Source organism: Capsella rubella, unplaced genomic scaffold, assembly GCF_000375325.1.
Source record: "Capsella rubella cultivar Monte Gargano unplaced genomic scaffold, Caprub1_0 scaffold_5, whole genome shotgun sequence".
Lineage (NCBI taxonomy): Eukaryota > Viridiplantae > Streptophyta > Magnoliopsida > Brassicales > Brassicaceae > Capsella > Capsella rubella.
The window spans coordinates 3,189,658-3,215,501 of record NW_006238919.1 but is presented as its reverse complement, the minus strand read 5'-3'; the positions used below and the strand labels follow the sequence as shown (position 1 = coordinate 3,215,501).

Sequence of the window (25,844 nt, the reverse complement as noted above, 5' to 3'; positions counted from 1 at the left end):
AATTAGATAGATTTATATTCTCAAAATTTTTTACTTTTTGTTCTATTCCCGTTAAATCTCATTATATTTAGGTTTACATTGTGTAAATATAATCATATATATATTTTAAACATTCACTAAAAACTATAATCTATTATTTATATAGTTGTTAGTATAATCGATAATTAGTAAGTTTTTTTTAACTTTTAATCAATTATCTTTTTTAGTTTTATAATGTATAATATAAAAAGACCTTTCATATTCATTTTTGAGAAACTTATTTACATAGGTTTAAATATTAAAATTAAATGATAAAATGATATAATTAATTTTAAAAATTAAATAATAAAATGAGGTGGATGATGATGTGGCTTAAGGAGAAGAGAGAAAAAGTTAACTTTATATATATAGATTATTAAAATTCATTTTGAAATATAAATTTTTACTTATCATGTTTATGAATTGTTTTTTGGTAACTAGTTAGATATTAATATATAGGTAGTGGAATTTACATTATATGAATCTTTTGTTATAATATACATTATAATATATAGGATGTTTTACATATGATCTTCCCTCATTGAGAGGCGCAATCGTGTCGATATTTGGATCAAAAGTGACTTTTGGTTACTACCATTTTTCCTAAATCTTAATAGTCCAATGGATAGAAAACTAAACCAAAGCCCAAATAAAATTTTAGATGTATGACTGTATGAGAAAGGAACTGCACTTCACTGCAATACCATTCAAATTTAATGGAATTCTCTTCAATACTACTAAAATTGCTATTTTTTTCAAAAATACCATTATGAGTTTTGTTTTTCAAAAATACCATTAGCGTACATTGTTTTCTCCAAAAATACTAGAAAATTAAAACCTAACAATTTTAGCATTCAAAACTAATTTCTAAATCCAAAACACTAAACCCTACCCCTAAAAACTATACCCTAAATATAAATAGTCAACCTAAACATAAAGAAACATAATTCTATATCTTCAAAAATCAGATTTTTATGTTTATAATATTTTTGGAAAAATAATTTTTTTTTGTGATATTTCTGGAATAAAAAACATATTGTGATATTTTTGGAAAAAAACTTAAAATGTGCTATCCAACGGAATTTCTCAAAATTTCATATGGGGCACAAATTACTAATAATAAATATTATTACATTTAAATAATATATATTGAAAACCAAATAATTCTAACTTTCTGTTTTTGATATATTTAAATATGATTTTTGTTTGGTTTTAAAATTAATTGAAAATTATATATATATATATATATTATAATGAAATTTATCTAAACATATATAATTTTAAAAATTTTAAAACTATATATATATATATATGTATATACTAGTTTTGCCATATCTATTAGATTCAAATATAAGTAAGTTTTTGAGTAGGAAAAAAAAAATTAACATGTTGGTAAACATTACTAAGCTAACAAACGTTGGTGGTGGAAAATAAACACGAAAAAGCAACAAAAATTCCAATTTAAGGAACCAAACTCCTCACCTAAGATTGTGCATGGGACACCTTACTACCAAAAAAGCTATGTGAACAAACGGGACAATAGTATGGGGCACTTGCCCAACCCTGATCCGCTCTAGTTCACTAGACTTGCTCAGATATATGCATGACAAGCGTAGGCTATATAGATGAGTAGGGATTTGCACCTTTACATGTCCAACCACAACTTCAGACTTTGGAAAATATTTGAATAACTTTGGAATACCCGTCTTCTGGAAAATAATAGAAAACTTGAGTCTGTATACGAATTGGGGTGAAGTCGGTTTAATTCCGGATTGATTTACTAAGCTGGTCGATTTGTTAATTGATTCAAAGGGAGCTTTAAATAATGTTCGTTTAGTTAAATCATGGTTTAATTTAAAACTATATTTTATAAAGAAAGTCTCCTCTCTCTTTTGTTATTGTCGTCGTATGTTTTTGAGAAAAGAGTTAGAGGAAAGAAGAATGAGAAGTTCACTTGGGAGAATGAGAGGGTTAACTTTGCTTTGGTGTATAAGGCAAAAGAAGCCGATTCATCACGTCTTGGGAAAAAAGTGTTACGGCGTATCAAATATTATCTAAATGTAATGAAATTTGGTAGAATTGTTCCGCCAAAAATTTCAGATAAAAAGTTTTCCGCCATAATTTTTTCGCAATTCCTTAAAAAACCTTTTAAAAATCCTTGTAAATCTTTTTAAAGTCATCCAAAACCTTTACAAACTTTAGTATACCTTTTAAAACGTTTGCAAATCATTTTATAACATTTATAAACACTTGTATATCCCTTTAAACCCCTTACAATAGTGGTAAATCCTTTAATAAAAATGTTTGTAAACTTCTAAAACCCTTTAAAAACCCTTGTAAACCCTTACAAAACCATTTTAAAGTCCTTTTAATGCCTTTAAAAACTTTTGTAAACCCTTCAAAAACCTTTGTTAACTTCTAGAACCCTCTTCTAAATCCCTTTAAAACTCCTAGTAAATCCTTTAAAACTATTTTTAAATCTTTGTAAATATCTTTTAAAATCCTTGTAAATCCTTTTAAAACCATTTTTAAATCTTTGTAAATGCCTTTAAAGACACTTGTAATCCTTTTTAAAAACCCTTTAAAAATCATTGTAAATTATAATAACCATTTGAAAATCCTTTAAAAATCCTTGTAAATCCTTTAAAAACCGTTATAAACTTTTAGAATCTTTTTAAAAACATTGTAAATTCTTTAAAAACCATCAAAAACCTTTGTAAGCTTATAAAACCCTTTCAAAACCATTACAAATCTTTTAAAAAATATTTAAAAACTCTTTTCAATCCCTTAAAAACCCTTGTAAATCCTTTAAAAGACCCTTTAAAATCTTTATAAACCCTTTAAGAAAAAATTGGCGGGAAAAATTTTGTATAATATATTTTTGCGGGATAATATTGTCGAAAAACTTTTTGGGGGGAAAATTTTTGGAAAAAATATTCCGGCCAAAGGAAGAAATATTCTTTTAACTAGAGGCAAATTAGTCATTAAAATTTAAGTGAGGTCAAAAATGAAAATGACAAAAAATTTAGTTTGGCAAAAAGATATCATTAAAAAGTCATTAATAAGAATTTCTCTAAAAAACACTGTTTAGGCCGTATTCGTCTTATTTATATTAACTTACAAATATTTTCTTTTACTTTACCACTAAAAATGTTATTTGCAGCCAATCATATTATAGTGTTGACTGTTGAAGCATTTTCTTTACCCACCTAAAATTGTCTAGATGAACACACTGAATCAACTATATATATATTAATGTATCTTTACTTTTACTTGTTTTAGAATATATTTATTCACTAAAATTGTTGACTCAAAATATATTCCAAACCAAAAATCTAACACGTAGCAATATTGATGATTTATTTACAAAAGAAACTAAGATGAAAAAAATTACGCGATTGGAATGATTCTATGACTAACCAATAGAGGTTGAAAAAGTAAAAGAAAATTAATATGTAAATAGGATGATAGTTATAAGCTCAAAATAATTTAAAAAGATAAATAAATAAAAACAAACGATCTAAAAACACTACACTTATATTCAACTATCATACGTACTGATCTTACATATTCCTAAAATTAGGAAAAAAAAAATCAAATACATATTAAAATATTCAAATTAAATGTAATCTTTTTGGTTTTAGGATTTGTAATTTATTGTATAGTTTCTTTTTGATTTATATATTTTATATTCCTTTTCAAGAAAATAGTGTAATTCTTTTTCTATTTTTTTGTAAACCAGTAATGTAATCCTTTTACTTTTAGGATTTGTAATTTCATATATAATTTTTAGTACACGTGTCAGAATCTAATCGATAGATATGACTGCTATCCCGAACATGCAAGTTACTAATTTTGAAAACCAAGATTTATATGATAAAAAATCCCGCTCTGTACACTCAAATAAAAGAAAAATTAAGTATTTGACCTCACTATTTTAAAAATTAATTCTCTTTCATAGTTATTTTAGTTGGACGAAAATACCCCTATATATGGTAACAAATAGCTTAACGAGATAACGTACTAATTATCAATAAATTATAGACTTTCTTTTATCCAACATTTATACGTCATATGTTTTCAACTTCTATAATATGATACAATGATTCAACATGATAATAAATGATTTATCAGAATAATTTCAAACTTACCTTATAACTTATTATTTTATCACAATACAATATCATTTATATTGTCAATAACAATGTTATCGAATTCTATCAATCACGTATGAATAGTATTATTATTAATTTAACAGATAATATGTAAATTATCGCGGTAACAGATTATTTAACATGTTTAAAAATCTATATTAACATTTTTGAAGTACCTTTGTTGTTCTACCCTTTTATTTTTAATTATTTGCAACCATAAACCGTTTCTTTTTCTTTAATTTTTGTAATTTGTGGGATTAAATTTGAAAAATAACTACAAACCTATACCTATTTCGATCACGCAATATAAGGCACTGGAAATCCTCTAAAATCTATATTAATAACTACTGAATCTTAACTTAAATTAAATCTATTTCGATTACGATCATATTTACTCACTACTCAAATCTCGGCTACCAACTTCAATTCCGCAATCCTAGCCATTCTTGAATTGATATAATATATCATTTCCATATCTAAATATGATTTTATTTACTAATCGTTTGATAATTAATACTACACCATTTTAGAAAAAATCACGATACCATGCTGATTTCTTGGCATTTTAACCAAGATATTATCAAAATACATTTTTTTATCAAGATTTGTAGAACGCATTTTAATCAAAATACAGTTTAAGTTGTTTCCAAAAACCGAATAAGAACGCACATATTTACCTTTACAATCAAACATAACCACCAACGAAATCAAAACAAAAAAGTCCCGATTTTAATGTTTATTCAATCAAAACTAGTCACATCTAAATCAAGAATATTCTTTGATTTAATTTACTTTCTTTGTTTCTCACCAATTAGTATATACCCAAAGACATCTATAAATATCACCTAAAGTACAACCTTCAACACATCAGCACCTTAAAGAATTGTTATTTACTCTTTACCAAAAAAAAGAGAAGCAATTTTTATTTACTTCTTAGTTTTGGACGATGAAAATATATTTTTTGGTTAATTTTTCTATTTTGATTTTGTCGTCTCTACTATAGTTTGTTTATTTTTATTTTTTACTTTAGGGTGTGAAGATCTACCTTTAGTGAGGAGAATGATAATGTGAAGGATGGGGTGAATATATAGAAGAAGGTCGACTCAATGAAAAAGAATAGCATTAATTAAGTTTATGATCGACAAGGAGTAATATGTTGATGTGTTTGTATTTGTAGTTGAAATTTTTAATCTCTTTTGTACATTTATATTATTTCTTAGACATTACAAGTTTTTTTTTTCAAGTTTAAGGTGCTATACGGGAAAATTTTCTTGAATTTTAAATTTCCATATAAAGCATGTATTTATATGATTGGACGGGTTTGGATCGAGAGTAATATAAAATTTAAAATATCATGAAATTATTATATTATTATTTTGTTAGCATGATCAATATTAGTATATAAGACATATCAAATTAAGTTAAATCAGTTGTGTAAAACACAAATTTATTTCATGATGTACAACGGGTTAAATCCTAATTTATTATATTTTCTACTCATTATTTCACATATTACCTAGGTTTCTTTATAGAAGAATGCAAAACAAATTATATAATAGTATACTGCTGGTTAAATCATAAAATAAATACATTACACAATCTTAAAAACTAAATAAAGTAACAAACAAATACATTTTCAATTTCAATTTTTAGTTAAAAAATATTTCCGCGGTGTACCGCGGGTTAAAATCTAGTAAGTTATTAAAATGCTATTAATCACGGATGAACAATGTTATCGAATTCTATCAATCACAAATGAATAGTGTTAGTATTAATTTAATTGATAATATGTAAATTATCGCGATAACAGATTATTTAACATGTTTAAAAATAAGTTATCGAACGCTATGAACATTATTACATATCTTACTCTTTTTTGTTTGTTTGGCTAAATCAAGTGAAGGACATAAATGTCATTTTAGGAGGCTGGAGGTGAGAGAACTAATTTTTGAATTATTACATCCTTACTTTTTGTTTTAAGTTTATTTAGGTACCAATTTTTAACTCACCCTAAAAAATCATGACAAGTGTTAAATATTTTAGTGAGATGTTGATGTTTTTACGCGGGACTTATCTAGACTAATAATTAATAACTAGATTTTAACCTGCGGTATACAGCGGTACGATATTTTAAAATATATTTTTTTATTAGTTTTGTTTGGTATATAAGATTGTACTATAAGCTAAAAAAAATGTACTACTGTATTTTTATTGTAAATTATATGATTTAACCCTTGTAACATTTCATGTCAATTTTTTTTTATAATGGTCATTTGATCAACTTAACTAAATAAGTCTAATATTCAAAAAAATGAAATAATGTTGGCATAACATCTAATTTGAGATTAAAATATTTTGTGAGTTTTACTGTAGTAAACAATCCGTAAAAATATCTATAATCATAATTATGTAAATTATAACCCGTTCCATCACATGACCTGTGCTACACAATTATCATTAATACTTTAGGTTATACATTTTTTTATCGTTTGAGTAATATTTGTCCGTTTTCAAAAATTCAAATTGCAACATATGCAAAAAAAATTATATTTTTATTATACATATGTTTTATGTAATAATATAAATTTTAAAATAGAAAAGATTATATAAATATATTGGAGAAATATCTGATCTATTATGGAAAGATTTTAGGAAATTTTGTTAAATGTAATAAATATTGATTTCTAATTTTACAATTTTATTATGATTTAATTACATAATTTACCTTAAATTTTTGTTATTTATTCAAATGGCAAAAGTTTAATTTTGCAAATAATACAAAATAAAAGGGTAGAACACAAAAGATACTTCAAAAAGATACTAGATTTCCTACATAATTTATCTCTAAATTTATCTCTAAATTTATATATAGTATATGTATCTTAAAGTTTCGAAGCAATCAGGTTGATATCATACAACGAAACCCTAAGGATGGATACGCCAAACAACTTGTTGAGAGAATTAGAGAGCCTAGAAGTTTCTTCAAATCAAGATTGGTCCAAGCTTTGTCCCGATCTTTTGCGAAAGATCATCGAAAGCTTGAGTTCTATTGATTATCACCGAACAAAACATGTTTGCTCAACTTGGTATCATGTTTGGAAAACATGCGCAAAGCGACGTCTCTGTCCATGGCGGATCATATACCAAGACAAGACTTATAAGTTGTTAGATCTCGGTGAAGACAAGATTTACACGACACAATACGTCGGACTCTCCGACAATACCTATTTTATGGGTAGCTCCGGGAACTGGTTCTTGATGGTAGATTCTCATCTCGATCTCTATATTTTTAACCTTTTAACGTGTGAAAAGATCAATCTCCCTTCAATGGATAGTACTCCAATACGTGGTGGTGAGCTTCAAACGAAGCCTTGAGTGATCAGGACACCGCGAGTGGGGACACTTTGTTGAGCCTTGTCGTAAGGATCGTGTGTCGGAAGACATCTACGGACACAAACGGTCAGGAGCTGTTGTGTGGATTAACGAGAGAACAAGTGATTACTTCGTTGCTTGGATTTTCAAACAGCATTACTTGTTCACTTACAAGAAAGGAGATGATTCGTGGTGGAACTGGAATAGTAATTGGGAAACCGGTGGCAAAAACTTAGGTTATCTTGATTTGGCTTATAAGAATAGTAAGCTTTATCTATATACTACGAATAATCATATCAAGATTATCGATTTCTCTGGTGATTTCCCCGTGGAAGAAACCGAAAATAACCGGTATCGAGATCATCCTTTTAAGGCTCCTTGGATTGAAGGCGCATTTGTTATGACGCCGCGAATAGCCATTGAGAAATCAGGAGAGGTTTTGGTCATCTTGAGTTTAAATATAAGACAGGAGCTTTCGTATTACGTCTTTAAGATGAATCTTGAGAGTGGCAAATGGAAAAAGGTAGTATCTATTGGAGATGATGAGATGATAATCTTATGTCATGGTGTTACGGTAAGAGCACCTATTCAAGATGTTGGTGATGGAGTAAAGAGTGGTTCGATCTTTTTCGTTGAAGATTGTGATCGTTGGCCAACGTATTATTGTAAGTCAGATTGTGGTATCTTTGATATTGCCACAAATACAATTAAGTGGCATGAGAAACCTCGTGAACGTACGAATAAAAGTCATTGGTTTGCTCCAAGGTTTTGATTAGTCTTTTGTAAACATTCTTCAATATTTATCAAGCGATTTTGTTATTATTATTATTATTATTATTTTTTAATTTAGCATGATTTGTACAAAGGGTAACAACAACTCCAAGGAGAAGATTATGTCAGCCGTTTGACTAATGAACTAGCACGAAACTATGTCTTAGCCGTTGATTAACAAAATTTTAAGGTTAAGAACTTAGAAGAAACAGGGAAATATAGTGAGTCCACGACCCATTAATCATGGTCGCTATGTCTAGCCGAGGTTTAGCTTCGGAAGCCATAAGTGTTAGTTGGTGTTTAACAACAAAGAACAATACGAGTGACACACCTAATACCTTTACTAGTACGTTATACTTACTTGTACTGATTCTTGATCAAGAAAGAAAACAATGAACATAGCTTAGGTCAAAATAAGTTAAATCTTTACCAAATGAGGTATTAGCACTTGGTTGTATTAATTAATGTAAAGGGTGAGATTTGTTATTAGAGTCTGGTCAAAGATTGTAAGGGGGGCAGGGGGAGACTCAATAAGCAATACTCTCAAATATGTTGCAACTTTTATTAATATCAAAGACTTCTTCCCTAATAACATTCTTCCATCTAAGTGCGTAACACTGATTGTATCACAAAGCTGACACCTTCTTCCGTGTTTCAAACGTATGATAAGTGATAACAAGACCAAATCATCTTCTTTTCTGCCAAACCATTCTCGTTTCATTGGTTGTGTCAGTAGCCTTTTGCAGTCTTCTGGTTCCAAAAGCTTGACCAATGTTAAGTCACTAACATTAATTAAAACTAGGGGTTTAATATGTTATATTTTCTTACTTATAGTCGGAATGTATAAGATTTGAATAGAAAATTTAAAATTATGCTTAATAAAAAGGGTATGGATTGGAGTGAGGACAACATTACTTGTTTCTACTAGGTTCGGACCCGCGCTACAGCGCGGGGGAAATAATTACATATATATAACTTTTAACGTATTAGAATATGTTACATTTTAATTTTGTTAGAATGTAGTCGATTACGGTAAATCATATATTTTTATAATGTGTTTAAATCAAATAATAAAAGAAAAAGCGAGTAAATAATCATATACTAAGTTTTGATACAATTAAAAACACGGTGAAAATTTAACAGCACGAAATAATATTTGTCGATAAATTATTCATTTTGACTATTTTTGTAGTAAAAGTAGGAATATACGTAAAAATTTACATATTTACAATATATTTTTTTGAAAGTCCAACTCGTAACAGAATTCATTTTGTAAAAAACATTATTCGTAACTCGCTTTATCATTATAATTGTGATTTTAACAAACTACCCGTGAATAATCTAAAATTTACATAGTTTGATATATAATATATTTTATCAATAAAAATTATGTCTCCAAAATTACATTTATGTCGTCAAAAAAATATTTCAATATTTTAAATTCTAAATGTTTTCTATATTTGAAACTTATATTTATAATATTTTGAAACTATTTGAAATTTTAAATATGCTCATGTAACAATGGTTTTAATATTGGTCATACTTATAATGATTTTAAACCATTGTCCAAAATATTTAACCGAGTGTAGTTGAGTATTATATGTCCGTTTTGAAAAATTCAAATTGCAACATATGTAAAAAAAAAGTTAAATTTCTATTAAATATTTATATTATATAGTATAATATCATAAATTAAAAATAATATCAAATAAAAGTGAAAGAAGAATAATATTTTTTAAATAGATTGTATTAAATTAGTTAGAGAAATATTAGTAAATCCTATAATTAGTTATGGAAATAATACAATCCTAAAATTAGATTTGGAAAGTATCCGGTGTATGTATCCAAACCCATTAATCTATCCAATTTTAAAAGATCCAATTACAAATTTCGGGTAATTTTTTGAAATTGACCGACCCGAAAGCACTTTTGTACTTCTCTTTTACTAATATAGGGATATCTTTAGACTTTGTGAAAACTCGCCTTTAGTCTTTGCTTTGGGTGAGTTTCCACTTAATACTAATATAAATAGGGAAAATTAGCTATTTAGTACGTTTTCAAAAAGTAATTAGGAATATAGTACAAATACTATTTATAATTTGTGAAATGGGTGTAAAACACTGTGCGTGAGATAAGAAGAGTGAGAGATAGAAAATAAGGTGGGGTAAGACATGATATGGGTAAAGACGAAAATGGGTTCCCTCATCTCCCTCTCTTCAACTCTCGTCACTCTCAATTAGTTTTGGGTAGAAAAGAAAAAAAATAAAATTTTTAATTAATTAATTATTTTATCTTATTCATTACACACCCCTTCAGTTTATTAATTAAGATATTTGCCAATGTAATTTTTTTTTCTATTTTTTTTTTACATACAAAAATGTCAATGTTTTTTTCTCTATTGTTTGATATGCATTTTGTTAAATAATTTCAAAATTTTGTTATACATAATATATATACAATTATATCTGTACATATATTCTTGTATACAGTTGTTATATATATTTCTGTACATATAATAAGTGTACAGTTTGATCTGTACAATTGTATTTGTACATATATCATATTGTACAAATACATGTACAATGCAATATAACAGTCAATATATATACAATTATATATGTATATATATTCTTGTATAAAGTTGGTATATATATATATATTTTTTTTTTTTTCTGTACATATAATAAGTGTACAGTTTGATCTGTACAATTGTAGTTGTACATATATCCTATTGTACAAATATGTGTACAATTGTTTACTACATATACACTAATATATGTACACTTATTAAGTTGTACAGATGTACATATGTACACGTTATAAATTGTATGGATTACATTTGTACACTTAGTAAGTTGTACAGATCTAAAATTTATAAAAAAATTATTTGTTATTATCAAATAAAATCATCAAACAAAATGCATATCATATAATTGAGAAAAACACATAGATTTTTATATATCAGAATTTTTGAAAATAAAAATTTTCATTAACTAGTATTTTACCTTTTTAGATTGTGGAGAGAATGTAAAAGAGACAAACAAAATATTTTAAAAAAAAATAGAAAATAGATAATGGCATTAACTGTAAATATGTATGTTGGAGAATGGCATGATTGGGTTAACCAGAAATCGCTACAGTACCGTGTATGTGTTTTTACAATTATAAATAGTGTATGTACTAAACAGCATATATAGTTTTGAAAACGTACTAAAAAGCTAATTATTCCATATAAATATGTTAGATAGGGATGTATTAAATTTATGGGTTAATTCAATTCAACTCAATTCATAAATTTTAATGAGTTTTAAAAGGTTGACTCTAATGTATTAAATTAGTTAAAGGTTGAATAAGTTTATGAGTTTATGAGTTAACCACTAACCCATCATCAATCAATACAATAAAAACAAAATGAGGTTTTCTTTAGCTTTGACACATCAGTTTTTGAACACTACATAACACATCATTAAAATTAATATCCAATCAAATCAATTTATTTAATACACATAAGATTTAATTAACCACTTAACAAATCATTATTTTTTAGCTGTAATTTGATGCATTGAAAAAAAAACACAAAATATTATTAAAAGTTTCATTTGTTTAAATGTAATGGTTACAGTTGTGAAAATTGGTGGAAGTACGCAGTTACAATTACAAGAGTTGGCAGGAGTAGACAATTACAATTTTAAACATTTTAAGTGATTAATTTAACATTAAAAATGTGTTCTTGCAAAAGATTTATGAATGATTGACTATCAGGTACAATAATCTTAAACAAAAAAAGTACCAAATAAATATAATTATATAATTACAAATCCACAATTTCCCGCTGAAAACTTAAACACACAATTTTCCCGCAGAAAAGCAAAACACCCCAATTTTCCCGCATATCAATCTATAACTTTTTCCCCAAAAACATAATTAAATCCACAATTATCCATAAAAAATGTAAATCCATAAATTTCTCGCAAAAATGTGAATCCAAAATTTTTCCAACAAAACATCAATTTCCCGCTGAAAACTGAAACACACAATTTTCCCGCAGGAAAGCAAAACTCCCCAGTTTTCCCGCATATCAATCTATAATTTTTTCCCCAAAAACATAAATTCACAATTATCCATAAAAAAATGTAAATCCATAAATTTCTCGCGAAAATGTGAATCCAAAAATTTTCCAACAAAACATCAATTCGCAATTTTCCCCTAAAAAGAACATATAATGATGATGAAAATGATGATAAAGATTAATTATAAGACCAGTCTCAACGGAAAGAACCCTTCAAAGGTTCTCAAAAAGAAAAAAAAAATATTATCTTAATAGATCTAGTGACATCTCTATCTAATTATTCACATAACCGTATCTCTAAAAAAAGTTTTAAGAAACATGTTCTCTCTTTTTTACTTTCTCTTTCATATTTTTATCAAAGAAATTTCTATAGAAAGTCTCCATTAGAGCTGCTCTAAGTATTCTATGTTCATTATTAATTAGTTATTATATTAGTTGGCCAACCCATTTAATGATCTAATCCATTAAATTATATGAGTTTATAGGTTGATTCAACTCAATTGTTAAATGAACCCTATAAATTCATAAAATCCTTTAACTATTTGGTGTATATCTTTTATTTGTCTTATAACCAAAATTTTGATCTTAATTGGTAAAACGGTAGATGAGTGTTTTTTTCGTGTGAAAAGAATGCATTGACGAAACCATAGACAAGTGATTGGTTCCTTTGTCGTGTGTGATTTACAAAAATTGTGTATTATGAGTTAATAACATAATATGTGTTAAAGCACATAAAAAACATATTTTTGAAATTCACATGAAATAAATAAATAAACTTATTGTTTACAATTTTCTTTTTACGAATAAGATGTTATATACAAGTGCATATCACCATTATATTTGATTGATATGTAAAAGTAATAATGGAAATAAAAATCGACATTGGCCTGACCAAGTTCGGTACAATGTTACTAACATATGCAGAAGGAATTGTTTCTCTCCATACCCAAAATACCTAACAATGTACGTTTCATGATGATACATTTCACATGTCCTTTCAAATCTATAAACCAGCCAAATTATCTAACTTTTTATTTTTATATTTTTTGTCATTCTTTATGTTATTCATTAATTAGTTTAATGTACTTATGAGAGTATCTAATTAGACTTCATCAGAAAATAAAAAACCATTAGTATCTAAGTATATATGATCATAATTAGTTCTAACAGTTTTGTAATAAAGCAATTAAAAGCTAATTTTTCTCCATCATAACAAGTTAGCAACCAACAAGGATTAGATTTGTGGGGTTATGTGTCTTTTTATCATGTTATATTAAATTTGAAAAAAACTATTTATAAAGCCAAAAAGATTAGAATATATAATTATATGCTATTTTAAAATCAAAAGCTGGTAAGACCTATCTCTGAAGGAATTGCTTTTAATCATAGCATAATCAAGATAAATGTTGAGCTTAAATATTGTATGAATAATTTAGTTATTGAGATAAAAATAACCAATAATTGTGTTACTATATTAAGCTACCTTATCACAAGAGAAGAACCTTCCATATATGTTAAGGAACAATCAATCTCATTCATTCATTCATCAGTAAATACACATATTGGATTCGTTACCAATTCCTTTCACAATACACTGTCTTAAGTGGACATTGAATTGCAACAATATATACAATAATTATATGACCCAAAACAAAAAAACAAATTAAACAATATAATTATACATAAAACAAACCAACATTAATCTTAATATTTTACTTGAGAACCCTAAACTTTTCCTAAAAACATTCTCAAACCCCAAAAGCATCCAATTTATTTATAAATCTTGCTTCAACCTCCTCCAATCTACAAGTCTCTTATATTTTTCTTCTTAAATTCACAAAATAAAAACACAAGTTTTAATATTAAAGAAGGAAAAAGAAAAAAGCAAATATAATATTTTCAGTTTCATCTGTATATAACACACAAAAAGACACAACCAAACTCATAGCTAACTCTAGATTTTTTTTTTCTTGTCTAATTTCCAGTAGAAGGAGGTGAATTACAGTCACAAACAACCTCGGTTTCGATTTCTCTTCGGTGAAAACTCCGGTGGCAGCCACAGGCCGCGCAAGTTAGCGCTGCCACGGTACCTTCCTCTCCCCGGCTTGCCATAAACTCTCGGCAGCCATCAACAGCATAGCCTCCCACGGCAGCAGCATGGTTCTTCTGACACTCACCGTATCTCACAGTTCTCACCGTTAGAGAAGAAGCCGTCGACGAGCTTCTAGATGGTTCTTCCGGTGAGGCTCTCCTTAGTACCACTTGACGCTTCCTCATGCTTTCTCAGCTCCTTCTTCTTGAATTTTTAATGGAATCCAAAGTTGTAATAATGTATATATATTAAAGAAGAAGAGGAGAATATATAAATAAGTTTTTGTTTCTTTTACTTTAATTTCTACGGTTGGAAATAGTTAGGGAGTGAAAGATCGAGACAATTACAAGAGGACCTCAGTTGTTAACCCTAACCCTAGATGAGTTATTTATAGCATTTCTGATAGTAATCGACAACCAACCCTTAGATATTTTTTTGCAACTATGTATATATATATATATATATGTGTGTGTGTAGATGTATATGTTCATGGCCATGGTATATATTGATGCATCATCACAACTAATCAAACCTACCAAGCTAATCTACCAGAGAAGAAAATTAAACATTGATGGGTATATGTATGTATGTATATATGTATATCTATGTTTTGTAAATTGTAATGTAAATTTCTTTGATGTCCACAACTATGGATTTGGTATATAATGCATCCAATGATAATCACATGTTTTGTTTTCTTGTTACCAATATAAACATAATGGAATATACTTTTTTTTTTATTTTTGTCTCATGTCATGTAAAATTCAGATTATGTTTAGAATTGTAAATTGTGCTTTTGGAATAAGAAGACACTTTCATTTTGCTAGAATGCAAACAAGTTGTCTCAACCGATTAATTAGAAGAAAATGAGTTTGGAATCTACTCTAACTTAAGAACGAGATGTTTTATTTGTCATCGTTCTGATCTTTTAATTCGAATGGACGGACCAAAATGTTCGTAACTCGAGAGAGAGAGATATAAAAACAAAACATTCACGAGACATGGAGCCACCACTACTTTGTGAGTTAGGCACCAGTCTTTAGTTGATAGTATCACCCTTATACAATGTATTTGGATCTTCCAAAGTTCTGCTATATATTCAACTTACTCGAAATATATATATGTATACTCTTATTAGATTCCAACAAATACATATTGGGTGGTACCTAGTAAGTAGTAACTAGTAAGTAATCATAACCATAAGCAATGGAATAAAGTTAAGTGGATGCATAATTACACTATGCAAAAGTATAAATACATATTATTACGACAAAAAACTAAATTATGTGTAGAAGTTTGTGGACGCAACTTTTGTTTCGAAATTTTTTGAATGAAAACCCTAAAATGATGAGAAAGCTTTTCTTTAAGACCAAACAAAGTGATTGGTTTGAAAAGGAAGGAAACAGCTAAGCTTGTCTTTTTTAAGACCTAATATGTACTGTGGTGGCCCCTTAACCTTCATCCCCTTTAATCCTCTTTTTCATTTCTTTCATTTTATAGTTAAACATGTGGTTACGAATTTTAATCAAGGCATATCTTTAACAATCCGAATTGGTGGTATCGAGATCGAATGTACGCGTCTACCAAAAACTGTTTATGTCGACGATGTTTGCGAAAAATGTATGGATTTGAAAACGAGAATTCAAGTTTTTGGTGTAATCTAAGCGTCAATCAATAGATTTAGTTTGTAAAACGAATGTGTATGAACAAAAATAGAAGTGTGTATAAATGTATATACATTTGAACCTAACAACGTGGGACTGATAAGTTGGGCTACCAAACCTATTTTGTACATCATGAGGACAACGCAATCCTTCACGATCTTTTGCTCCTTTGTAATTACGTATTGAGATTTTTGAATTACACGTGCATACATTCATTCGTTTTTCGGTTAGACATCAAATTTTCATATTCATGTGTTCCATCAATCTTTTGATATTTATATGAAATATACTTTGATATTTTTTTTCTCCTTATTGATTAGATATAAAGATATCAACTAATACATTTGAATATTTGACATATAACATGACCTATTATGAATTATTTGATAAAAATTTATAACCAAGTTGTTCCGCATCGCGCTCTAAAAAAAATCGGTTTTAATCGGTTTCTAGTAGAACATACTCAATACAAATCTCAATCATTCGTATGTAATTTATGAGAACGATCTAGCTATACTTAATTAGGAGACACAATTAAGAAAAATAAGTCTCATTCAGAGGAGTTTTTGTTGATATTGGATTTTAAGTCGTAAGATAGATATGCATGCATGCGTACAAAGGATAAGACAATGTACAAAACCCATTACATATTCTTTTGCTTTGATAAGATTGTTTCTGTCTAACGATAATTAGGAGTTTGTACGACACATATCAGCGCCATAAGTTAGTAATGAAATTTATAGGCCAAACATAACCTTTTTGTAGTTTTATTTAATTATTTATACATAAATTACTAGATTTCATAGCAAATGTATCATTGTTTTTTTTTAATACCATTTTTGGCGCTTTAATCAATTTACAAATATATACGTATAGTCGGACCACCTAACTAAATTAAAGTGGATCAGAAATTAATAATCAATTAAAAAAACATTTCCACATTTATAACGTCAATCTATTCAAGAGTTTACTTTTTCTATGTGTAATTAGAAAAACTTAAAATGGAGAATGAATGTTTTTTTTCTCTTTGAGAGAATGAACTTTGGGAAAATATCAAAAGACTATGTATGTTTTTTTTTAAACGACTCAACCCAAATGATATGTTCATCAATATCGTGTCGTATATTATATAGGGAAAAAGACTAAAAATTCGTCATCTATTATTTTTTTGGACGTGTAATACCTGTACTTTTTCAACTGGAATAATTTTTTTTTGTTTATTTAGTTTTGCTATAAAAGATCTTCGTCTATTTAAATTTTGGTAAATTCATACCCACGATATCATACTTGTTCATCATAATACCCCAAACGATATAAATGTAACTAACTCATACATGGTTAAACTAGATTAATAATTCATGGAACATGATATATTGTTTTATTTATTTAAATTTAAGTTAAATGATTACTTCTCAAAAAGAGAAAAAAATTGCATCCTGCATATCCTCTTTTTTATACGTTAAATACATTAATTTGATAATATGTGACGTTTTAATATAAATAAGAGAAGAAAAACATAATTTAGGCAATTTCTTTACATCCATTTTTTATTAAAAGGGAAGTACATTTTAAAAGAAACGTTACTAGAAATGGTTAAGAGATGATCCGGCAGGCGGAGAGTTTGATTGCGACAGTCCAGCCTTTCATATTAGAAATGGCGGTGACCGTTTGCCCTAAAGGTATGTAATTACATTCAAATGTCATTACAAATATAGGTTTTAAAAAATGAATTAATAATAATCATTAAGGATACATATGTGAAATACTAATTTATTCAGTTTAATTAAATTATAAAAACGAAAAGACATTATTATTATTATTAAAATCAATGACCAATCAAAATAAACATAGAAGATTTGATATCTAACTTATCATATTTTTTTAATTAATTATAAAGTTTCACTTTTCATATTTACATGATTATATGTTTATAAAATAAATAACTCATCATATCAGTCATATAATAATAAAAATATAAATTGTTTCTGCATATGCCATGATTTGAATTTTTGAAAACAAATATAAATTGTTCTATTTATATAAAAAAATTTAACTGGTCAAAATTTCAAACTTAAGTTTATATAAAATTAATGTATAATATTAGTAATACTTCCACAATTTTTTAAAAAAAATTAACGGGTCAGAATTTAATTATATACAATGTATAGTATATATACAACGATAACGATAAATTTATAAATCTTTTAATTAGGAACATGTAAAAATAATATAACTTAATGTTTTTTTAAAGTATCTTAAAATTCTTAGATAAAAAAATTAAAACATTAAAAAACAAGAATTTGGTCTTTTCAAACAAATATTTTAAATTATTCAATGCAATCGACGAGTTAATTGTAACAATTTATATGATAGAATAAATTGTGATTCTCATAACAGACAGCGAGAATAACTATAGCTTATAAAATTATGTATAAAACAAAATATAACCCGTGCTCGGATACTGATCTAGTTTAAGAGAAAACTGTAGGCACTCACTCTATTTGAATATGAAAGAGTATAGATAAGAATGGACCAAACAAACCGAAGCTTACATAGAAAAACACTGATGCCAAATAAGACTAATGAATTCACAACCAAAATTTTACCAAATCAAAACATGCACATTTTAATTTTTATGAACCATTTATCCTAGTTAGAAAAAACAATTATATAACACCAAACTAATTAAATCTGAAATATCGTAGACAACAAAAAATCTGAAATATATAATAAACAACCAATCATATGATTAAAGGATTAAGGGTACATATATAATAAGATTAGAAGTTTGTTAATGACAAAGACCAAAGTGGTTAGTGGAGTAATGATGGTTATGATTTATGATAAGAGACTTTGTGTTCCTTAACAACCCTACTCTCATTCGCAAGCTTCCATTAGTGATGTTGAATGGCTACTTTAAGTTCTTTATCATTGTTTGATTATATGATAAGGAATCATAGGATTCACAACTCATGTAATATATGCGTTACTATATGTATTCCATTTCATACTAAATATTGTTATATAAGACTTAATTTATGTGTCAAAAAAAAAATCGCTTCGTGTAGAGAGTATAAGACTTAATTTATGTGTAATTTTCATCAAACAAATTTTAAAATAATATTTGTTATGAGACTGGAGAAAATATTGGTATGTCTCTATATATATACACTAGTTTATATGTAAATAATAATACGCCATGTAAGGTTCATATAAACAAAAAAATGAAAATGGATTTTTTAAATAATCTTTAATAAATTGTACGATTGCCTTCTGAATATAGAACAACTAATTTCGTTCAATTTAAGATGTTTAATTTTATACTCTTTTTATATATCTAAATCAATGCATGTATGGTGGTAATTAACAACAAAGAAACCGAGAGAGAGAAGAGTCATTGAAGATGAAATGTCACAACTATTACATCATATAAAGAATTTTGAATTCTACATCATGAATTACTAATGGGAAGATGTTATAGCACTTGGCTGGCATATAGTATATTATGCTGGAATCAAATGATCACATACATAATGAGAGGAGTCGCATTAAAGCAGTTGCATCAAATCTGAGTCAAATTAAACTGACTAATTAGCTATTTTCATATACCTTTGCCTTGCACACTCTTCATATGCTATTGATAAACATAAAATTCTTTATAAATTGGAGACATATGATATCTTCAATTACCAGTTACTATTACCATTTCTGTATACCTCTGCCCATACTTTGAACATGATTTTGTTACTTTATATTTCGTTGATTTTTGGTTTATAAATATGATTATATTTCGAGATGTTTTTAATTTGAACATGATTGCTTTTGGGTGTCCTTTAAAGTTATGCTTTAAGCAAGTTATAGTGAAATATTCGTTTTTGCTCTAAATTCTATATATAGTTTTTAGTTACTTGAATAACATTTTTGGAATAAATGTTGTGAACTTTTAATCTAAGTTCTTCGCAACTGATACTAGGAAAGTCTTTCATCCCCTCTTTAATGTGATTTTAATTTAACTTTTTCGCAAATTATGAGAACATAATATATCGATCGACATCCCCTCCTTAGGTTGATTTTTGAGCTCGGGGCATTATAGTACCGTTGCTACTCTTACAGATTTATGTGACTTGTAATTAGCAAGAGCGACAAAATGATTGTTGGTTTCAAATTTGTAAATAAAAATGCATAGAAATAAATTGTTAAACTTATATGATGAAATACATTGGGTTGCAAGTTAATTATGAGATCAACGATTAACTAAAATATCAAAACATTAATTTAACAATAAAGAACTGGTCTCGAACATGTGTTGAGTAATGTTTTTCCCATAAATTAGCCAGTAAATTTGAATACTCAATTACTAAACATTCATTAATTTGTTATCTCCTAATCAAATTTAAATTGCCAAAAAGTTCATTAAGATCACAATGTGTTCTACCTTCAACTTTCATTGGCTAGAATTAGAAATATATTTCTCCATTCAATTCATTCAGCCATTTTATCAAACACTTTTGATGCATAGAAAAACCTAGAATCAAAAACAGGGAGATCGACCGTATTAAAGCATTAAGAACATGAATCAAATAACCTAAGAGTTAAGTATCCATAACAAGATGTTTGTTAGCATTATAGCATTATGTTTATTAAAATTTGCATCAACAATGCCCATTTTCCTCCAAATTTTCCTATTACATGTAGAGAATTGATAAGTGACTAAATTAAACAACTCTAAAAACAAGATTGTCTACAACTAACTTCTTCCTACCCTGCTCAAGTTAACATTGTTTGCATGGGCAAGTTACGGATTTTGTTGAGACATTGAAGTCAATGCATCAACAAATGAAACAACAACTTCAGCTCTCCGCTAGAATTATAAGGCTAAGGCGGATTCTAGATGGCAATAATTAATTTTTGAACCATGGGAGATGGGTTGTATAACGTCTAGATCGTCACCTTTCTTAGCGGGTCTCATATCCACTTATGGTCTATGAGCCTATATTTTAATAGGCCCCATATATATATATATATATCTAGCTTGTGGGCCCACCCATATCCCAAGGCTGGCCTATTTTCGCGTGTATTTTTCTTACTCGCACGAATCTGGTAATCACTTTCGGAAAAATCATGCATTCTGAAATTACACCAGCTCAATACGTTTAGTGATGGAATTTTCTTATGCCCTTTGACAAAAAAAAATATAACTGCATTTTGTTGACATAGGTGGGCCAAAACCAATCGAACCTGCCAGTTTTGTATTGAAGTGAAAACATCTCATTTACGTATAACTTATAATTTTAGAAGTAAACACAATATAAAATAAGTATATATATTTTAAAAATAAGTATAGTTATTATTTATTATTCTTCGAAAAAAAATTAACCGTGCAGTAGCATGAGTTATCCTTAAGTTATTTAATACTGAAAAAACATTGGCCAGATTGTTTGGATTCATTTAAATTGTTTCTTTTTTTGGTGGAAGAGGGGAGAAAAAGGTCTCCCTAATTTATTAAAAATAAAAATAACTACAACTGAACATGTCGGGGAAGCGAAGTCCCACAAGCATCTTCATCCAAAGTAGAAGCAATACAATCCGGACAATGATCTAAAAACTGAAATCCTAAAGGAAGAGAAAATGTATAGTTTACTAATTCATCCGCCAGACGATTAGCTTTTCTATACACATGAGAAATTTGGACTGTCCAATTTTGTAAGAGAAAACCATAGCACAACCGTATCAAAAAAGACAGAGGTAAATATTACTAATTCAATTATCATTTAAATTGTTTCTAGTTCAATTATAGTATCCGGTTTAGTTTTAACAATCGTAGTAACTAGTAAGCAACTGGCATCATCTAAAAATCAAAGGAGAAGTTAAATAATTAATGGTGATATTGACTTTTTCATACTTGTATTTTGTAACTATCTGACGTATCTCATCATAACACAACACAACTCACAAGGTCACACAAGAGATAAAGTCAAACTTTAATTCTTCATCACTTTCAATATTTATAGTGCCATTTCGTTTTTTTTTTTTTTGACAATTAGTTTCATTAAACCTTGTCGGCCCTATTTATTTCATGCAATAAATATTTCTAGTTTTTTTCTTTACTAGTACTATTTTCTTTATTAGTAGGTCATCCAAATTCACCAATCGTAAAGCTATCTTTAAATCTAAGATTTGTTTTTATTGAGCGGCGCCATTTGAAAAAAACTCTAAAATAAATGTAGTGTTTTTACTTAGTGAGTTAATAACGCATAATACAAGGAGAACTAAAATTGAAAATTAAGGCAAGTTGTAAAGTATTTTATAACCCACTAAACATAAACTTATATTTACAACCATATTTTTAGACTAATTAATCTCCATTTTACAGTAATTAAGAACTAACAAGTGGCTAAGTTCTTTTTATTGTTCATTCCAATATATAAAGGTCTAAGTTTACTTTGTAACATCTCAAATATAGCAAAGCAAAACAAAATAAAACAATAATAACACTTTTTAATAAATAAAAAATAGATATAGTATTTTACACCAATACTAAAATCATTGGGTGGACATACACTTCAAGGCCCTTTGAGAATTCACTGGCCAATTTGTAAAACAACCCCATCATTAATTGTAATTAACGAGGGACAACAAATAAAATTATTAAACGAGTTAATTTGGAAAACCCCAAAAAAAAAAAATAGAGAGGAAGATCCTAAAATTAGAACCATGTGATTATAATTAAAGCAAACTCTTCAGAAGAAATTAGTGTTTTCATCCAATAAAATATCACCAATTTGTCCACCAGAGTCTTCAAACAACCACTTCTCAAACAAAGACCATTGACTTTGGTTACTGCATCCAGTTATGTCTGGTTTGGTCTCATGGTCAGGTGAAACTCCAGCTTGTTGATATGATGACTGATCAAACTCAGAAAATGTTGACTCTAAGCCTTTCACATCATCACTCTTGATCACTTCCTTAACCTCAGAGTCTATACAAGTGATTTGATCAGCAGAGTTATGAGTCTTGGGAGAGTTTTTCACCCAACCTTTGAGCAATTTCGCGATATTCTCGGTGCTTGAGGCATAAGTTGTAGATGTTTCTTGTGTCCTAAGAAACCCTGAAGCTGAGGAAGTAGAGCGTCTTGATTCAGCAGAAGATGATGTTGTTGTTGTTGTTGTTGCCGTGTGAGTGATGATTGGTGCTACCGCAGGAGATAAAGCCTCGGAGAGCGCCTTTTTCGCCAAGTGTATATCGGTTTGAAGCCGTCTTTCCCATTGGCCTCTTGAGATGTTTGAGTTGGAATTGGCTGAAGAAGAAGATGGTGAAGATGATAGTGAGGAATGGTCAAGTTCTTGATGAGAATCTTGATTGACTTTGTTGAGTTTCTTCTTCAAATGAGTGTTCCAATAGTTCTTGATGTCATTGTCTGTCCTTTGTGGAAGATATGACGCAATTGCAGCCCATCTACACCAAATATTAAATGCCATCTTTATAAATATTTTTTTATAATTTCCAAAAGATAAAATTAGAGAAATTAAGGGTTATTTTAAGGGGTAGTTTATTAGTTTTTTTTTTACCTATTTCCCAAGAGGGCTTGGAGATGAACAATCATCTTTTCTTCATGTTCTGTGAAGTTACCTCTTTTGATCCCTGGCCTTAAATAGTTTGTCCATCTAAGTCTACAACTCTTACTGCATCTAAGCAACCCTGAAAAGTTTACAAGAACAAACCAATGAGAAAACATCTAAGCTCAATACATATAAAAAAACAACAACAAAAAGATCTCATGCATTAGATCTTAATCTTGAACTATCAAGAACCCTAATTTCTTGATATGGTTTTACATTAAGCTAATTTTACAATCTTAAAGACCTAAAAGAAGAAACATAATGAAATTCAAAACCCATTTGGAGATTATAATTCCTTAATCTCTATCTCTCATCACTCTAATAGATAAGGCAAATAAGATCTACAGACAAATTTTGAGAGATGTGTGAGAGTGAAAGAGAGATGAGAGATGAAGATTACACATACCAGTATTAGTGGGAACAGCTCTCCAATTACCAGGACCATGTTCTTGGATATAAGTAACTAAAATGATATCTTCTTCAGGAGTCCATGGCCCTTTCTTCACTCCTCCTTTGTCACAACAAGGAGGCCTCACCATTATGATAAATCTTGATTAATCTCCCTTAATTAGTACTCTTAATCACACTCCCCTTTATTTCCCACTATAAATCTTTCCCAAAGCAAAAAGAATTGAAACAAACCTTAGTTGGTAATAGAGTCACACAATACACTACCCTTTTAGTTCACTAATTTAGTAAGCTTAAGCTTTGTATGGATCTAATGGTTAAGCTTGGCGACAAAGGTCTATGCCCACTTCTTCTTCTTCTATATATATATAAAAAGAGAAAGAGAAATTTGCTGACCCCTCTTGGTCTACGACTCTTGAGTCTCTCAAATTGTATATTTAAATAAATGAAATTTTTTTTTATAAAAAAAATATGTAAAGCATTAACTACAAAAGTGGAGGTAAAGCCTCCAAAGTCAGCTGTGTGGCAAAAGGAAAAGTCTCTAACCCCTCCATACAAAACCGCGTGGCATTCAATGTGAGCTTCTTGCTCCTTTCAAAAACCCTAAAAATAATAATAGTAATATTAGGTTTTTTATAATTTAAAAGAATAATGGAGACATGCATGATAACATGATAATGATATATGATATGATATATCTCTCTCTCTCTCACACACTTTTGATTTATTGCTTACGATAATTTTAAGAATTTGAATAGTGGCTATTGCATTTATGTGTGTGTGTATTGTGGCATATAGGCTTTGTTAATAATAGAAATTTATGAAACGAGATTTTCTCTGCGTCATGATTTGCTGTTACACTACTCTTTTTTTTTTTCTTATAAATTTATTATGCAAGCTTACGCCATTATGTGATTATGCATTGGTTACCAATCGAAACCATAGACAAAGAATAAATTGCTGTTTTGGATTGAACCTGTGGGTCTTTGGCCATTGTCAAACTACATGATGGTCTACGTCATTCATGATGTTAGCGACTTCACTATGCATTTATATGTGTATATATATGTCAATATGTGTGTGGCGTCTAGATGTATATATGAATACATGATGTTGAATGTTTTAATTCGGGTAAGGTTTGTGATTAGTGTTGATGGACCACATTTTTGGAGTTTTTGGTAAACATTGTTTTAGATGAAACGTAATTGTAACGTTACACATGTCCTTATTCGTAGAGTGGTGAAAATATGAGAATTTGGTGTAACAAGATAATGAAGATATATATATTTGGACTTGATAGACACAAGTCATACACAACTACATTAAGAGTTGTACATAGATTGATATTTAATTGTATACGTTTATTTATGTCATTATCGTAGGTGGTGATGAAAAGAGAGATTAAGAGATATTTGAATGAGAATTTGGTGTAATAAGATAAATAAATATTTTTTTCTTTTGGGTTTTTTTGATAGATACAAGTCATGCAACTATATCTATTTCTGTGAACATGTTTATGTATAATGTCAAACAAACAAATTAAGAAAAAAAAGATCAATTTGGGTTTTCACGAGGCCGGAAGTAAAAGAAGAAGAAGAGACACGGGTTTACTAAACTTTATAATTTTTTTTTTTCTTTTTTGTCAATGTTTGTGCTATGTCTATTTATGTATATAGG

General features: G+C 28.3%; 3 protein-coding genes across 3 annotated transcripts; 1 reads left to right on the top strand and 2 right to left on the bottom strand.

Annotated features, from left to right (window-relative positions):
* Positions 1–7,103: 7,103 nt before the first annotated feature.
* Positions 7,104–8,316, top strand: LOC17886244 (putative F-box protein At5g38270). The gene is made up of 2 exons (XM_006292732.1): positions 7,104–7,524; positions 7,556–8,316. The coding sequence occupies exons 1-2, from the start codon at positions 7,104–7,106 to the stop codon at positions 8,314–8,316; spliced, it is 1,182 nt and encodes a 393-aa protein (XP_006292794.1).
* A 5,809-nt stretch (positions 8,317–14,125) lies between these two features.
* LOC17886888 (mini zinc finger protein 2) lies at positions 14,126–14,856 on the bottom strand. The gene has a single exon (XM_006292467.2). It carries the CDS (start codon positions 14,659–14,661, stop codon positions 14,359–14,361), a length of 303 nt encoding a protein of 100 aa, XP_006292529.1. The 5' UTR covers positions 14,662–14,856; the 3' UTR covers positions 14,126–14,358.
* Positions 14,857–22,675: 7,819 nt separating this feature from the next.
* LOC17884700 (transcription factor MYB30) lies at positions 22,676–24,553 on the bottom strand. Its single transcript, XM_006291430.2, has 3 exons — positions 24,166–24,553; positions 23,709–23,838; positions 22,676–23,595 (listed from the first exon to the last, which is right to left on the bottom strand). Exons 1-3 carry the CDS (start codon positions 24,296–24,298, stop codon positions 22,881–22,883), a joined length of 978 nt encoding a protein of 325 aa, XP_006291492.1. The 5' UTR covers positions 24,299–24,553; the 3' UTR covers positions 22,676–22,880.
* Positions 24,554–25,844: the final 1,291 nt, after the last annotated feature.

Excerpts from the sequence above, each read along its gene's own strand:
- LOC17886244 (XM_006292732.1), top strand. The coding sequence starts at position 7,104 with ATGGATACGCCAAACAACTTGTTGAGAGAATTAGAGAGCCTAGAAGTT. Across the intron at positions 7,525-7,555 it reads TAGTACTCCAATACGTGGTG|GACACCGCGAGTGGGGACAC; the intron begins GTGAGCTTCAAA and ends TTGAGTGATCAG.
- LOC17886888 (XM_006292467.2), bottom strand. The coding sequence starts at position 14,661 with ATGAGGAAGCGTCAAGTGGTACTAAGGAGAGCCTCACCGGAAGAACCA.
- LOC17884700 (XM_006291430.2), bottom strand. The coding sequence starts at position 24,298 with ATGGTGAGGCCTCCTTGTTGTGACAAAGGAGGAGTGAAGAAAGGGCCA. Across the intron at positions 23,839-24,165 it reads AGCTGTTCCCACTAATACTG|GGTTGCTTAGATGCAGTAAG; the intron begins GTATGTGTAATC and ends TAAACTTTTCAG. Across the intron at positions 23,596-23,708 it reads CAAGCCCTCTTGGGAAATAG|ATGGGCTGCAATTGCGTCAT; the intron begins GTAAAAAAAAAA and ends TATTTGGTGTAG.